The 18,411-nt window shown below is 38.6% G+C and overlaps 1 protein-coding gene across 1 annotated transcript in view; it reads left to right on the top strand.

Annotated features, from left to right (window-relative positions):
- Nucleotides 1–17,213, top strand: part of FBXL2 (F-box and leucine rich repeat protein 2) — a 477,680-nt gene extending 460,467 nt beyond the window's left edge. Inside the window, exon 15 of the mRNA XM_078688338.1 lies at nt 16,377–17,213. Coding sequence (XP_078544464.1) covers nt 16,377–16,484 — 108 coding nt within the window. The 3' untranslated portion in view covers nt 16,485–17,213. The remainder of the gene's footprint in view (nt 1–16,376) is intronic.
- Nucleotides 17,214–18,411: the final 1,198 nt, after the last annotated feature.

The following is an 18,411-nucleotide window of genomic DNA, read 5'->3' on the forward strand; positions in this document are numbered from 1 at the left end:
TACCTTTTCGGGCACATTGAGGACATTTATCATCCTGTAGATTTTTTGGGCTTTTTACATCTCCCTTTTTGCGTATCTGTCTGATAATTGCCCCTCTCTAATATACATGTATGATCCCTGTATCAAATTCTATCAAGCAACCTGTACATTAACTCAGCCCACAAATCTGGGTGATTTTTTTTTTTTTTTATAATTATCGCTGGCATATTATCAGGTCCGGCAGCTCGTGTCAAACTTGGTCTTGCAATTATATTTCTAATGTTTCCTAGTGCAAACATAGCTCTTACATCCTCACCCACTCTCTCCCAAGGTGTTGCTTCTTTTTCCACAATCTCCACTTCTTTACCTTATATCTCCTCCAAATGGTCCACCCAAGATTACTCCTCCACTCCAAGAGAGGTTTTTGAGTATCTCAAAACACTGACAAAAACGTTAAAGAAAGAGGCTACAAAATCAATGATCCTTTTTGTCTCCAGCATATTTTGCAGGGAATTCACTGGTAATACCTATACAAGGGCGAAATTGAAAAGAACTCATTAAAACAATGTATATAAGGTTATTCAATTGTACATCACGGACATCATCTCTCTTATTTTATAAGGTTGCATAGTAAAGTTATATTAATGTTGTGTGAGAAGTGCCTTTTACCACAACAAAAGCAAAAAATCAATCTATATTCAGAAAATGCATAATGGCAGGAGAAGATGTATTGTACGTCTTCATGTCCTACCCATATATTGCGGTAGAACTGACCTCACCTTAACCTGGTATGCCATTTCAAAAAATGGGGTTAACCCAAGGGTAGTCCTGGGCCTGGGTATTTAGTGGTACAAAAAACAGTGGTCCTAGAACCTGATTTATTATGAATGATGAATAAGTAAACCTAATTGGTATAATTCGTTAGTACAAAACTGAGCTGTGGAAATTGTAATTAGAAAAGCTCACGGATCTGAGTTAATTATTTAAACATCAAATGAACAATGCAACAAACCAACATCTTATTCAACCAGCAATTTATTAAACTTAAATTCTGGTAAAGGATCAATTGAATAGATAGTATCCTAACAAAGAAGGAGGGTTGCTCCAAATTGGAACGTGCAAATGGGAAAGGTGCTCAGTGTAGGTCAGTGAAAAAGGGGAGAGACTCGGTGTCATAGAAAGAAAAAGAACTTAATACAATTTAAATAGAGTAGGTCCGGTCGTCAATCACCGTTCTATCGGCCTAGCCACATTTATAATACATATCATCCATTGAATAGGTTTGAACAGATACAGAATGAAATTCCTTTTCGCATGGTACAGGACACACAGAAGTGGCTCTAGGCCTATCCAGGGGTGTTGACGTTTCGACCCGACTTAGGGCTCAAGGGTGAGTGAAACCTCGGCCATGCTGGTCTTCATCAGGACTGGAGTGTGATAGGCTGGAGGCTTAGTCACTTGTGAGATCGAGAAGGGGCGATTTAAGGTCCGGTTTGTTGCATAAAAACATAATACAACATGAAGTATGAATGAAACAAGGCTTGCCCTCTGCGAATTGCATGTAGGGGAGCCTGATAAGGGCATGTGTCTAGTCCACACCCAGGGTATCGTGGCAAGGGTTTTACTCTGCCGGTGTGTACACTCGGGCACTGGGGAAGGAGAAATTGAAAATGTAACATGAATCCCCCTCTAGTATAAGGCAATAATGAAGGCCCCTGCTATAATTTAAGGGTGGCAGAACATACCTCAATGTAGGTTATTAATTGGAGTTGAAAGGACCGTTGTGACCGTTCTTGAAACAATCACGATGCATCGATCGGTACTCTGGAATATAGAGGGAGAGGTGCGGGATTCACTCTCTATGTGTAAATCATACGCGGTTGACAAAGTAAATGGACCGCATCCCGAGAGTACAGTACTACAATTTACCTTGAGCAGCCAACATCTGAATCCGCGTCTGGCCTTACTGTCAGCGTTCAGTACGGGAGGGCCAGACTATCAGTAATTGAAGGACCGGAGCCGCGTAAACGTGCGCGAACGTGTCAACCGGCGTTTAAAGGCCAGAGTAGAAAGACTCACGGGGCCTCGGGTGACTGAACCGGGATGATTAAAATGGAAAAGGTTATACTGTGGGCCACATTAAAAAATGTGCCACAATTGTATCAACGGCGATAATGTCATCATAATTACAGTAACCAGTTTATACAGTGAATGATTAAAAAAGGGGGAGAAAAAGACAATGTCTTCTTGAATACAAAACACATGACCAATATATACAGTGAATGATGGAAAACAGATTGGACCTTAGGCTGCATATTAGCAATCACAGTAATGTTGTCCAATTACCATAGACTGGTGAGCAATTATTACAGTGAATACCAAATAAAGAAACCTTATATACAGTGAATTACTAATACATTCAAGGGCATGTAGGCAGTATATACAGTGGATGACCTATACCATATTATGAACCCAATGTACAGTGCTAGAGGGTACCAAGTTGTATATACAGCAAGATCAAGAGTGGTATATGCCCTTCATAAGATAACAGGATGGAATGTGCTACTGATCATGCATCAAGGAGGTCAAAATTAACACTAGAGCCCTAGTGTATAGGCCTACATGAATGCCTGTGCTGATTAAGGGTTCAGAGGTGGGATTAACTGTAGGTCAACACAGATACCAGTCTACTGATTTCTTCAGATTCATTCAAACCACGTGTATCCAAAGAGTGTATCCACCTACATTCCCTTTTACATAGTACACTGTAAAAATCACCGCCCATGGGATTGGGTCTGACTTTCTCTATCACCCATCATCTGAGGATGTCTGTTGTGTGCACGAACGAGGTAAAGTGGTCAACTAAAGGTGCGCCCTGTACTTTACACCTAATGCGGCTGCAGTGCTGGAGTATGCGGCATTTTATTTTTTGTATGGTTTGTCCTACATACATAAAGCTGCAGGGGCAAACAATGGCATAGATTACACCCGCAGAGTTACTCTGATCCTGGAGTTTATATGTTCGACCATTGTGGGTAAAATCTGTCGTTTAACCTGGTATGCAGCTCAGGGGGGTGCATCGCTCTGTAAAACACATGAGAGATGTTAATAATCTCACTCTCATCCCATGTTATCTGTTGTCTGGCATTTCCGGAAAAAATTGGTCTGATGTGAAGGTATAGTTTGTCTAATTCTCACAAGTTATTAGCACTAAATGTGTCCCAACTAAAGATTTGTGCACTAAAACGGGATTATTTCAAATGAAAATGGAACAAGATGGAAAGACATCTCTGCTTAATTAAAAAGAACCCAGGTTAATCAATCGTATGGGTTTATTTGTGTCTCAGTTTGGGCAAATCCTAAACTAATCTATGTTTGCCAACAGAAGGATTCTTTTGGGGGCATGAGTTGTGTTTTGATGTGTCGTGAGATATCAAACTATATCAGAAAAGTGCCTTAACTCGCAGTCGGTACCCCAGCCCCCGTAGTCTGCTGCCAGAAGCAGAAAGCACTGATGCGGCTTATTCGCCGTGTTTTGAGCGACCGCGGAAAGGCGTGTCCTGCGGTCGCAGAAGGTCTGACTTCACATTGGTGTCAGGAGAGTGGCAATATTGTTGGGAATGGTAGTTCTGTGCCTTGATATCTTATAACAGTTCATATCTGAGGTCTCTATGAGAAAACCTCCCTTTTGGACAGTTCTTACGCCTTAGGAGGAATTGTTCTTCTACAGAAAAATATGAAGAACATGCTGAGATTTTGACCTCCTTATTAAGGAAGAGAGATTAGCCAATACGTTTGGTACACAGATCAGCGAAGAGGTCATAGAAAAATAATAGAGATGCACTATTAGAAATTGCCCCACCTAAGGAATCAGTCTAGACGGAACTTTGTAAACACTTTCTGCACATTCTCCAATCAGATCAAAAAAATCTATCTGTAAGAACTAGAACATTTTAAATACTGGCAAAATTTCAATTGAAAAACCTCTATTCACATTTAAAAGAATTACCAATTTAAGGGATAGATTGGTACACACAAGAATGCCGGACAAGAGGAACTGGAATCAAGACACCTTTTGGGGACTACCTGCGGTGAGAGGACATTTCCCTTGCGGCTCGTGTGGGATGTGCTTTCAAACGTGTCACACAACCTCTATTGACATTGGTACTGAGAGACCTTGGGAAATGAAATGGCATACCAACTGTAATAGTGACAAACCTGTCTTCCATGTGTACTACGTTATGTAGGAATGACAACTCGTAAAATCAAGACAAGGATTATGGAACATAAGTCTATTCGCTGCAAAAACAGGCAAAAAAAACGAACCTATCATCTAGAAAAGTGTCATACAGCAGATGATCTCAAGTGGACAGTTCTTGATCTGCCTCACATCCCTTCACACATTGTTGACATTACATGTTTCTTATTTTGAAGAGAACAAAAATTGGTCTATAGGCTACATAGCGACACAAATGAACTTAATTATGATATTCCTTGCACCTCAATCACCATAAAATGAACTCCACATGAGTCGTATGTAACCATCACTTTTTTGAGATTCTGATATAAATACTTATCATTTATTTTACTGAAAAGGGAATATATTATGAATACTATTTGTGAATTCAATACTAACTGAATAAAGAATTAATGTCCAGGTAGAAGATGCAATAACGAAGTACTGAAGGGTTATGACACTTTGTTTGATTAACCATTACAACTAACACTGTATCAACAAACACTGTATCATCTTCATACTTATATTATGAAATATTAGCCTTTAAGAATATATACAAAAATACTTTTTAGTTATCTGGCTTGATTAGCTAATGCAATCTATTGCTAAACATTTTCCATTAAGTCTATTTTCACTTTAGCTTCATGAATTTAGAGCATTTTTAAGTAAATAGAAAATTCGCACTAGAACATGCCCTTGAGCACAATTACAAGAGGTCCCAGGAGGAATTGTATATATGCTACTGCATTTCAGCTAGTGTTTTAAAAGTTGTGTTTTGGAGACTAGCTGCCCCACTTCCCTTTCAAACAGTCTATTTTAATATTGGGCGATCTACTACGTGAACAAACCTCGCTGTATTCGAGAAGACCGTACCATAGAACTACCACACCCAGCATTATTGTCGCTCTCCTGACATGATGTCAGACATTCTGCGACCGCAGGACACGCCTTTCTGCATTTGCTCAAAACAAGGCAACTAAGCCGCATCGCTGCTTTCTCCTTCCGCCGCTGGCTACGGGGCCAGGGGTAATGACTGCGAGGTAAGGCGTTTTTCCAATATAGCGAGATCTCTCCTGACACACAACATTTCAATGCCCCCAAAATAATCCTTCTGTTGGTTAACATAGATTAGTTTGGGATTTGCCTGAACTGAGACACGAATGGGCCCCATACTATGAATTAACCTGGGTTATGGTTACTTAAACAGATATGTCTTTCCATCGTGTCTCATTTTCATTTGAAACAATCCTGTTTTAGTGGACACCTCTTTAGTTGGGATGCATTTAGTACTGATAACTTGTGAGAATTAGATAAACTCTATCTTGGCATCACACTAATTTTTTCCAGAAATGCCTGACAGATTACGTTTGTAAAACGAGATGCAATTGAGATTATTCACTCATCTCTCATGTTTTTACAGAGAGGTGCCCCTCCCCTGAGCTGCATGCCAGGTTATGGTGAGGTCAGTTCTCCCCCAATATACGGGTAAGACATGAAGACGAAGGCGCGCAACGCCCATAGGGCTCAAAGGGCTTCATCCCCTCCACCCCCCTGCCTTTGTGTGTGTCAGCCCGGGTGAGACAGCTTGCCGGTTACATACACAGACCGTTTTGAGCTTATCGCAGTACTTCACAGGTATGTAAAAGACCATTTACTTTTTACACGAGGCTTTGTTGTTTTATCACCCCTTCATCTCCATTCTGCCTATTGCTGGAAGAATTATTCCCCCTCACCCCCTCTCCGAAATTTTTTGTAGCCCCCCTAAAATTTGGCTCTAGTGGATTATTGCTTTTGCTGTGGAAAAAAGTAACTTCACAAAACATTTATATTACTTTTCTATACAACCTTGTAAAATAAAAGAAGTGATATCCATGATGTACAATTGAATGACCTTATATAGATTACTTAAATGAGTTCTTTTCAATTATGCCCCTGTATAGGTATTACCAGTGAATCCCCTGCAAAATATGCTGGGGACGAAAAGGATCATTGGTTTTGCAGCCTCTTTCTTTAACGTTTTTTCATTGTTTCGAGACACTCAGAAACTTCTCTTGAATATCTGTTATTGTTTGTCCTGGTTTACACTACACTGGAAAGTGGATACACTAATTCATTAAGCAGCAGCACAAGTTGGTCCTGACGAAATCCACAACACCTCTAGGGAGGGTCAATAGACTTAAACATGTAGACCATTATTGTCACTAACTGCAGGTATATGTTACTCCTGCCAGTTCCCTGTTTTTAATCCTGCCCCCGGTTCGTGTAACTGAAGCCATATTACGTACCTGGTAGCCATTATTTTCCTTTCACTACCACTACCCCCTTTTTTTGCGTGCATCTCTCAACTGGCCTGCTTTGTGACTCATCATTGTGGTATTTAGTATACCCTGAATTAGAAATAAAACATCCCTGAGCTCCTCCTTCTCAGTGAGGGTATTGTAGCCCTTGCCGGGACTGGGTATCCCGACATGAGGAGAATCCCAATGATGAAGCATGCCACCTATGGTGGGTGAGAAATTTTGTCTTAATAAAGGGATAACCCAGGGGGCGCTAAAGTACCTTCTTGGACACTTTCTCTTATTCTTGTTAGACTTCCAGACCCGAGGGATCTATTTTTTTGTGATTTAGATTAAATTGGGGAGTTAATACTCAAAGGTCTTTAAAATTCTCCTCGGACTCCCTTCCCTCCCTGTTTGCGTGTATATGTCAGGCTTTAGCCTTCACTAAGAGAATTTGAAGAATAAGTGTTGTGAGGAAGAAATTAGTGAGGCTGTTTATTGAAGAGTATCCGTTAAGTAATCTGCACATTACTACATCACCATTTATCACAGCCGCAGCTTGTAGAATTGTAGCCATTCCAAAATGACTGTCTGGTTGATCAGCCCCAGTATATATCCATGTTGTAGAAGTTAGATGCTATAGTCACTAGTCACTTTGCAGCATTCATGATTGTTTTTTATGGCGGAAAACATAATAAGCATTAGGTAGCAACCTCCCAGAAGCAGTTCATCCCAAAACTACATTTGTAGTCACATGTAAACATATTGATGGTTGACCATGCGGTGGCATTGCAGTTATAACAGAGGTATATGCCTTCTATTTCTGCCTATGTTGCTACCATCCCTCCTCTTTTACTCATCTGTGTAATGTGAGGCATCATCAGATCTGCTTGCACGTATACGATCCAGAAAGTTAGCTGGCTAGAGGATTAAGTACTTTAAGCATTCAGAGCTGGAAAAACAGTGCAGGAGATTGTGGGAGCACTTGGTTCCCTCTCTCATCCATGCCGGAGCTCCCATATCACAAAGGTGGCCAGCAAACCAGGATGCAGGAAGAGGAGCAGTGTAGAGTGGAGGCTGGGTGTTGATTGTCTTAGGTGCAAACAGTCCATCTGCTGCTTGCAATAGATCTGAGACTACATCAGTGGAGTCTTGAGGTGCTCTACTGGTGGTCCAACCAGCGAGATTTAGATGTAGGACTTTTGGACAAAGAGTTGGGGTTTGCAGAGCTGAGACAAATGAAGGGCCGGGGTGTGCTCTGCTTTTCACATGAAGCCTTGTATGCTGAAGGAATATTTGGCTTGAGTTGGGAAAAGTAGAAGTGCACATTCTCCAATATTGTATATTTTGATATTCACATGCTTAAATCATTCCCTGTTGTGTCTAGGAATCCCTGGTACATTAAAATAGGAGTATACAGTATAAAAATATACAATCTATAGCATAATATGCAAAAAGACCTAAGGCCTGAAACAACAAAGTCTGTTTACTGACCATCCACCTAATATGAAATAACCCAAACTTCAGCCAATGAGGTGGAAGCTTAAGCCCTCCTACTCCCGCCAGAGGCCACCATAGCTCAGATTTCAACCACAAGTCATGTGTGAGGGAGTACCCTGTCAGAGCTCTGCTCTAACCTTTCAGGGTACCTGAAATTATTTCCATTTCGGTCTGCTCTGGATTTGAAACAGCCTATCTTCAGCACTACAGTATTGTGAGTTGCTTTAGGGAAGATTTATCGTTACAATTTCTGGGCCAGGGAGATCTTTTGGTCTGACAAACAACTGTCACCATGGTTGATAAAGAGAAGAGATCTCTAAAACCTGTTTGTCTTGCAGCACTAGAAAATTTACTCTGATGACCCGCATTTTCAGTGTATTTATTGTGTTTATCCAAAGCATAAGTCAGCGGAATGTAAGATTCGTAAGTCTTTCTCCGCTAAGAGTCTTAAGGATTGAGAGAGGAGGTTGGCATGATTCCTTATGACAAAAGAGAATATTCCTCCTTCTAAAGGAGGTGCCCCTCTTCAGGGGAAGATTCTGTGAGAAGTGCTCCCTCAAGCCCTTCCATGAAGGCAGTGCACAAAAGGAGACTTTTATAGTTTTCTATTTGGTACAGTGCTTGCAGCCACCTCCTCTGCTGACAAACTAGAATCTAAACACCACAGAGGATCACCTGTGACAAAGAGTAAGAAATCTTCACAGGATGCTGACATTGAAGATGAAAATGTGCTCTGCTAAGATTTTAGGAATGTTTTACATAAGACTGTGTTTTTATCAAATTAGAACTTTTTATATGTGTGTTTTAACTGAATCTGTTCACTTTTGGTGTCTATATTGCTTGTTTTGACTACATACAGCGCTTTTTTTGGGGAGTCTTTTTATTCATGCACGCAGCACTTTTTTCTGCTTCAGGATTTGAAGCGCTACCTAGGCTTTTGTTTAGTATCGGGTGGAGGTTGGTGCTACTAGTGGTGCCTGCTCTCTTCCATCTTGTATTTTGTAATATTCAAATTTTTTTGCACATTGCAATTTTCATTTTATTAATATATATCAATGGTAAAACATCTTATTAAAATGAAAAAACGAACTATACAACCACATTTTTATTAAAATAAGATATTTATATTTTTTAGTAATTCGTTTTTAATTTTACAAAAAATTTACATTGTAGAAAATGTTATATCTTCTAATAAAAATTATATTTTATATTTATACATTTTTTTTAAAGTATGTATATATTTTTATATTTTATAATTTTTGAATTTGGAGTAATAGTTTATTATTTTATGGTTTAAAGTTTAGGAATGTTAAAAAAAGTTGAAAATATTTTATTACTAATAGTAAACACATTTTGTTTATATTTATACATTTGTATATTTACGTTTGTAGTTTAGGGTATTTTTTTCAGAAAATTTTAAAATGTATTATGTAGTAAAAAAATGTGCAGGAGTATGCAGTATTAATTATGTGTTCAAGTTGTTTAACTTGTATTACCTTGTTTAAAATTAATTATATTGAAGTGTCTATTGTAAAATTCCCCTCTTTAATGCTGTACACTTTTTTCAAATACCCTTAGATAGGAGTGGGATTGTCAAATGTCACCTTTTTTGAGTCCAACACCTTCCACAAATTAGTTTAGATTGAAGTGGGAATAGTAAATGTAAACCCTTTATTCTCCAATACTGTCCCCATATTGGTATAGATTGTAATGTGAATAGTAAATGTCACCCCTATAGTCCCCAACACACTGTGCACTGGAAGCAAGCCCCTGGCTTTAAGGGGCTCCCTCTATGTACTTTGCAGGGGGCCCCCTCAAATTTCCATGCCACTGAATGCGAATAGTAAATGTCACCCCTTTAGTGGCAAACACCTTTCCCAAATTGGTTTAGATTGGAGTGGGAATAGTAAATGTCACCCCTTTAGTGTCAAATACCTTCCCCAAATTGTTTTAGAGTGGAGAGGGAATAGTACATGTATCCCCTTTAGTTTTGAGTACTTTCCCCAAATTGGTTTAGATTGGTGTGGGAATAATACATTTAAGCCCTTTTAGTTTCCAACACCTTCCCCCAGTATGGTCGGATTGGACTATGAATGGTGACTATCAGCCTTTTAGTGTCTATCAATTTTTTATTAAATTTTTTACTTTAATTTGTATATTGTAGATATAGTTCATTAGAAATTATACAAAAATAATTAGGTGTAAGTTTGTATACAAAAATATTATTGAATGCATTGTTTTATGTAATAAAGAAATTTTTCTTTTATTTAGTTTTTTCAAAATGTATTAATTGTGAATTGTGACATTTCTATTTTTATTTATTGCTTGTCAGATACAAGTATTTCTATAACATTAAGTAAATGAAATATTTCTTTAATTTCTTTATTAAAAATTGTAAATTATGTATAAATTGTGTGTTTATTTTTAACTTTTATTTTATACTGCTTAACAGTTTAACATTTCTTATCTTTTTAATGTACATTTTTACAATATTTAAAAACAAAAATAAGTATATATTAAATCGTATATATTTTGTACTATTTAATTTATACTTTATATATTTTAAACATTTTATAACATATTTTGATATGTTTTACATGCTTCATATTTGTTAACATTTATGTATAGGTTTACTAAACATTTTTACATATTACTCTCTGTCCTGGGCCCAGATAGTTTCAGACCCCTGCCTGTGGCCGAGGTCTGTTCAGGAGATCAGTGATGCCATCTGGGGTGAATCGCTATGCCGACAACGCAGGATAATGTTGGATTTTTTCTTGCTAACAGATAAAGAACAAATGGTGGACCAAGGTCAAGCACATCCAGTCCACATGTGCAATATATTAGAAAGTGGGGCAATCACTTCCCGCACCCGCTGTCCGGATGTGTCAGTAGTAGTCGAATTTTCAAGAAAAAAAGGAAGGTGCACTCATTGCGGAGTCAATCAAGCAAGCAAGAATCTGTTCCAAAATGGTTTCTTTTATTCAATCAATCTTTAAAACTGGCACACAGCCAATGCGTTTCGTTTCCAATTTTGCCCGAGGGAACTTCGTCAGGGCTGTAACATTATAGACAAGACATGACATCAATAACACATTAACAAACATCAAAAAGACATTAATAATTTCAGACTGCCCAAAACTCATATAACAAAACCTCACATGAATAATAAATATATCAAATAAACATTAGGAAGACATCAACAAAACTTACTAAATGAAAACAAAAATGTAACATAGCAAAACTACACACCTTTTTAATCAAATATGGAAACTTCACAAACCATTGCTAAATTTTTTGTGTAGTAAGGAAGAATTTTTATTTTTATATATCGAAACTTAGAACATCTCCATATCTAAAAAGATGTGAATTGGACAAATCTATACAATAAAATGACCCTCCCATTACATGGAACTAAAGGGACCATTCATATAGGAATTGTTGTTAACCCCCCACTATTGGGGTATGTTCACATAAAAAGTGTAGGCTGTAACTCACCTCCTAAATATCCAGCTCGTCGCTGGTTGTGAAAAGTATGAAGGGTGAAATTGAACCTCAGAGGGCAAAATTGGCCTCAATAGCGGTATGTGTTGTGAAATCTGAGTCAAAGAAAAAAGTCAGAAAGATAAGCTGGTGGTGAATCCTGAGAGTAGAGATTCATAAAGTATGGTAACATAATAGTAATCTCATGAAGTAAAAATCAAAATGTGCTATCAGACATATAGCCTTATAGTTATGCACAAACAGCAGCCAAAAAAATAAAAAATATTTATAAAACATATTTAGCTCCATCAAGCTGAATATTCCAGAAGTAATGCCTTATTATAATCATTAAAAAGGCAGACTCACCTCGCACCCAAGAACTGCGGGGTTTCAAGTATCTTGAGTAATATAATGGAAATAAGGCAAGGTCCCAGTCACCACTATTCCGTCAAGAGACTTTATTGATGTGAAGTCATGCTGTATGTACTGTCAAACAAAGATGACGAATATCAGAAATAACACCAAATATTACTTTGCAGCCAATCTTAGACGACTTGAATGTATAGCAACCAATGCCACACTTAACCAAAGTAACCCATAGTGATATATCATCCACCTCCGTGACTGAAAACGGCACAATTGGTTCACAACATATTGCGTACAAAAGAGCCATAGCGTGTGTTCTATCAAGCAAGAATGACCAATATCAATTGTAAAACCAAGTCTTCCATTGTGGCAGCACCAAGTTCAATGAAAACCACACGTAGAGATATATAATCCACCTCTCTGACCGAAAAGGCACGATATAAAAGCAACTTATCACATATAGATAAATCCCAGATTTATACACTGGCCAGGTAAGCAGGAAAAACAAACTGAAAAAGAAGGTGCTAGAAGGGATGCACCCCAACAAGGCCATTATACCTACTAAAACGGTGAAAAACATTCTAGTAAGTGCTTGTTTAAAACTAGCACTCCAAATTTGATAAGGAATGCAATATTAAATATTAAAAAATGGGGTTGTATCAAATGCTGTGGTGAGTAACTACATTAATAATGCCTCAAGGGCCATTACAAGTCACTATTACAGTAATAAATTAATTTTGAAAATTCACTAATATGAACATATGTAGGTTTCAAACGACTTTACCAGGGTTACTAAACCGTATTAAATTAATTCTATGAAGGGTATAAACAAAAGATATAATTAATGCCACAGTGCATAGCAAAAAGCCGTGTAGTAATAAGAGCATTGCGGCGTCCTTAAGCTGAGAGTATCAGAATGGAAATCATGCCTAATAGCCAAGGCTTGGGACGCTATGAAAGCAATAAAGCATACCCAATGCCCCATAATAGTACTATATGGTGCCGCCCCCTGGAAGCCATGTGCCGCATCGTATTTAAGGCGTAAAGGAAGTGCAGAGGAAAATAAAGGATCGACTAATTAACTGAGTGCTTAAGCTAAGAATCACGCTCCTCTTACCTTTATATCAGCTTCTTGTCGTATATCGGCATGATATTCTACAGGGCTGGCCTGGACTGAGTGGCGCCATTATTTAAAGACCAAAACAACCGCTATGTAACGTTGCGAGTTACGGTCACGTGATTCAAGAAAGAGACGTAGGAGGAACATCTTGGACCAATGGTTCAAGACGAACACAACTACGGCCTTCTTAAAGTGGCTAATATGTGCCGAATGTGCCTCAATGTAAGAGGGGAAGTGATAGAATTAAATAACAAAAAAGCAATAAAAATGTACATAATGTTACGAGTTCTGGTCACCGGAGTCTCGTAAAGGGCATAGAAGGAACATATTAGACCAGTGGTTAAGGACAAATACAACAGCGGCCATCTTAGAGTGGCTGATATGTGTCGAATTTGCCTCAATATATAAGGAAAAATGGTTCAATTGAATAACAAAAAAATGCAGAGAATATAAATAAGGCAGCAGAGTGAACTAATATCTTTAAAAAGCAAATGCTCAGCTGAATAAAACGTCCCAAATCCGGAGGGTTCAAATTATAGCCAAGACGGAATCATGATAAGTAATCCCTGTATTTCGGATAAATGTAAAGAATAAGAGAACCCGCACCTAAGTGCATGAGAACAAAGAAAACAGTAAAGAGGACCTGATCTGGAAAGATCAATAGGGGATCCTAAATAAATAAGACTAGAGAGAGATATGTGGGAAACATGGGTTGTCAAAAATAAGTGAAATAAACCATGCAACATGGTATAAATACACATCAAATTTTAACGTAAGAAATAGTGTAGCGCCTTATCTGTATTATGTCCCATCAAAGTGGCTTGGAGGGGACAGATCCATTATGCCTCCCTTTGTCAGACAATAAGTTTGCAGTTTCCACCTCTGTTCCCCACTGGGATGCGATCAATACCGTGGAACCAGAATGTGTTGTTTATAGGATGTGTATCCCTATAGTGGTCACTAAGGAGGTAACGGCTGTCTTTGTTGAGTATCGCCCTTCGATGTTCCTGTATACGGGTTTCTAATGGGCGTACCATGCTACCCACATAAATGGTGCCACAATCGCATCCCAGCACATAAATTACATGAGTAGTATTGCAATTTATAAAATGTGCAATATTGTAGGACACAGAGTTATTATATGTGAAACTAGTAGTTTTGTTACGGCCAAAGGGAAAGACCTTGCAAGAAGCACAAATGTAGAAGCCAAGTGGTTTGGAGGGTACCCAGGTATTCTGACTTTTTGTTGATTACATAACTCCGGCATAAGGCATCCCGTAAAGTTTTTCCCCTACGGTAAGTTAGTGTGGGTGCATCAGAAATGCAACTTTTCAACCCAGGTACATCTAGTACCAAACCCCAGTACTTTTTAGGGATATTCTGGACTTTATTACTGTTGGTGTTATATTGTGTAACCAGACTCACTGTCCTCTCATTTGAATTATCTTTCTGCTTTTTGGGAGTGTCACAGAGAGTATCTTCCCTCGTCAGGTGCTTTTGCTTTTTTCGTGTGCAGATGGGAGATCAGGAGAAACACGATTACGCGCCCATCTTGCTTGCCTATGCTTCACCAGTGTAAATATAAGTTGTGCTTTTTTGGTTAAGTAGTTGTTTAAGTATATATTTTTTTTTCCTGTAGGGGTTTGGTGAGAAAATCTGGCAGAGTTTCCGCGTATTTTTAACGTTTGTCGTTTTTGAAGTAGTCAGTTGCTTAAATTAAGTGTGCCTTTTATATTGATGATTTAATTGTTTATTTGATTGTATTGGTTAAAGTTGTTCATTGTTTTATTTCATTGGCTAGTTTAGTTTTAGTTTGAATTTGTTTTGTTAGTTTCGTCCTTCTATGGTAAACGCTAATTTAAGTATTATTTTTGTTGTGTGATATATAGTTTTGAATACAAGTTATTATATATTAATATTTGATTGGAGTTTAAAAGTTTCTAATTCATGCTTATATTTTTGGGGGATTGTATTGTTATATATTTTTTCCGAGGCAAGTAAATGTCACTATATCTTTGTGAATTTGAGTATGTGTGTGAAAGCTTTTTGCTTTATGGGAAGTTTTTTTTATACATTCACTAGTGATTATTTGGTATTTTGGTGATAATATTGTCATCAATACTGTGTGTTTTGATATTATTGATATAATATATTTTAATTTAAAGGTAATATTTTTGTATCCGATGTCTTTTTTTCTATATAGTTAAAAATCTGTATTTTTAATGAAGGTTTTGTTCATTATATTTGTGCTTTTACTAGTTGAGTATAGAAAGTCTGTATTTTTGTGGATGATGCTAAATGTCCGATATTTTTATGTTTTTCGATATTGTATGCATCAATATTAGGTCCCTTATCCGATCACAGACTCTCCTTTAAATTCACCACATCTGCAATCGGTTCAGAATCTTTTAATCAATTCCTGATGAACTTGTCAGCACTAATCCTACCTTCAGTTGTCATCACATGATCTCTACAACATTGCCCAAACTCCATTTCATAGCATGTTATTTTCAGGGGCGACTCCTCCACGGCGGAGGAGCATTGCCCCATTGCTTTCTCGCAGTGCGAGAACACCAAAAGATAAAATGGTAATAAATTATTAGCATTTTATGTTTCCTTTGCACATTGTGTTTGGGAGGGGCTGCTCTGCCCTTTGGGCAGGGGAGCAGTGGTTTGCCCACTCCTGAGTGTGCAAAGACTGTTTGGTCGGCCCTCTCGGGTTGCCCAAACCAGTCATACCCACTCTGCCCTTCTTCATGCGGGCTGCATAGCAGCCCGCATGGTGAACATGGCCACCCCATTAGCCTCTGGTTGGGCGGCGTCCCACCCAATCACAATGCTGCTTGCAGATTTGTGATTGGCTTAGGGGAGGGAGCCTGGCAGCCTGCTTCCTGTCGGAGGCAGGAGAGCAGGAGAACACGCAGGACCTGGCGCGGCAGAAGGGTAAGCTTACATGTTTTTTTTATTTCCCCATGATCCCCCTCCGCGACACCCCTGTGATTTCTCCCCCCACCCCGTGACCCCTCGCACCGCCCCCCCAACCTGCGAGCAACGTGGGCCGATGCTGCATATTTTAATGATAGGCCACATGATCTAACCGAATTTCATATTTAAATCATGTGGGACACTCCCTACGATATTACCGTGAGCTCATAATCTTAAAAGGACATCTGGAATCTCTTCTCTAAATATATAGTAGTTACCAATATTTAGCCAATATTAATTGGGAAATTCTGGAGAACGTGTACCTAAAACCTTTTCACTGTATTGCATGGAACAAAATTATCAGGGCAGACATCTACTGGTCTAGTAAAATATATTTACTTTGGACTTTGATTAAAAGTCAAATTAATCCTATTCGCATTTTCCTATTTTATGAAAATTTCAATACAGCTCTTGTTTTTCCTACCAGGCTCATCTCCCAGAAGTAAAGGTTCATGCATATTTTGCTCCTGTAACTCCACCTCCTTCGATGGGAGGCAGCGGACAACGCCTGTGCAGGTGCTGCATCATCCTTTGACCCTGCCATGGAGAGGAGAAAGTGCACTGCACTGCATTTGTTGACAGCAGACTGGCCACTGCAAGGGGTTCTAGGGAAAAGGATTTCCATGATGTCTTCGGGTATTCGTTGCCCTGGATATATGCTAATCACCTGGACTGTTCATTATGTGTACTTTGAAGATACATTTTTAGAGTAAGGATGGCAGATGCAACTTGCATACAATGATGCACAATGTCCCTGACCATTATTCCATTTAAATAACTATCACTATGTCTGCCTTCAGGGGACCTTTCTGATAAATTAATGTGAATAATGAGGTAATGCAGCACACTGCACCGTGCCTATTTGAATCTATGTTGGTGCTTATCAGAAACATGTGCCCTGTCAGACTAGAGTTTTGTTTCATCATGCACTGAAGTTTCTACAATATATCTATGTAAAAAACAAAGATTTGTTTATTTATTTTTTGATTTGAGATTCCTATCAAATGGTCAGCCACCGTCCAATCTGTTTAGGGGTGGAGCAGCACATTTGGGCACTAATATACCTTTCTGAACAGAGGTGTTCATGATTAATGTGTTTGTCTGAGGTGGCATATCAGCATCGTCATAGACTGCAAATCTTACCTGCATCTTCTACTTGGAGCAGAAAAGGAAAATATTTTTCTAGAAAAGTATGCTTGCTCTTATTGGACCTGCATTCCACTTTGGCATCAATAAAAGCCAGACCGCATGTAGGTTCTACACAGTATTGTGCCTTCTTTTCCAAGAGTCTCCACCAATAATTTAAACTTATACTTGTCGTCAGTTTGCATTTAATATATCATTTTGTTAGTCTTTTCACATTGTGTTTTATCTCTTCTTTCACAGGTGCGGCAAATGTCACTTTCAGGACATGTTTTTTTGCATGGTTAGATATATTTCCAAGCACAACAGTCATGGATTAACAATGGCTTTATTATGTATTTTGCTTGAATGACTGGCAAGATGTGTGAAAATCCTCCAATCATGGAAGTGTGCTAGAAAATTGTTTCAGAGACTATTTAACATCACAAATTCTCTAGTCCTCTGAATACTTGCATGAATATAATGACAAAAGACTGTGCGCAATCCAAGTGGAGGACGAAAGTGATGTTCTCAACACGAGGATATGCTCCAATATCAAAATGAGTTTCTCATTTACAAGGTGATGCACAGTTGCTTATAATACTTTGGCCACATGAATAGTAGAAAGAGGCAAATTGTTTCCATTCTGTGGAAAGAAGTATTTTTCTACATTACCATGCAATCTGTTCTTTGCTTCTTGACTCTAGTCTTATCCTCGACTTCATGCAGCTCGGAACCAACACATAGCTCATCTGTGAGCTAGATAGCGACATATCGCCTCCCTTTCTCCATGCATCTTCCTTGGCATTGACGCATCTAAGGTACCGTTCAGCTGGCCAAAGCTCTTCCCTGAATCCGATCCACGCTCCTTCGCTGTCAGCCTGAAGTTTAGGATTTGCCATGGTCATGCACGACCAGATAGCCATGGTTGGCGCTTTATGTTTCTAAGCACTGCTAAACAGTTTATTCTGTAAAAATTCTTATCTTGCCTTCTGTTTATTTGGCTTTTGTTTGTTTAAGAATCGACAGTAAGGCCGTGGACCACTGCCTCCTCTTAAACTTTTATTTTTTTCATCCACAATGGGGAAAGGGTCCCCTGGGGACCTCTTCCCAGTTGCAAATGCATTAGCACTACACTTCTGTGCTCAGTAAATTATTAGTGTTTTGCGACTAGAGTTTGGTTTTCAATACATTAATACATAAAATTCTGATTTGGTATTTGGAAGAGATGGTGTTTAATCACTGTAGGAAAGTGGGTTTCTTTTGCAGTAACCCCCCCCACACTCTTTACCTGATTTCTGTTGCACTTTAAGTTGATGTGTCCTGGGTCCCTGCCGATA

This window comes from Lissotriton helveticus, chromosome 4_1 (genome assembly GCF_964261635.1).
Source record: "Lissotriton helveticus chromosome 4_1, aLisHel1.1, whole genome shotgun sequence".
Lineage (NCBI taxonomy): Eukaryota > Metazoa > Chordata > Amphibia > Caudata > Salamandridae > Lissotriton > Lissotriton helveticus.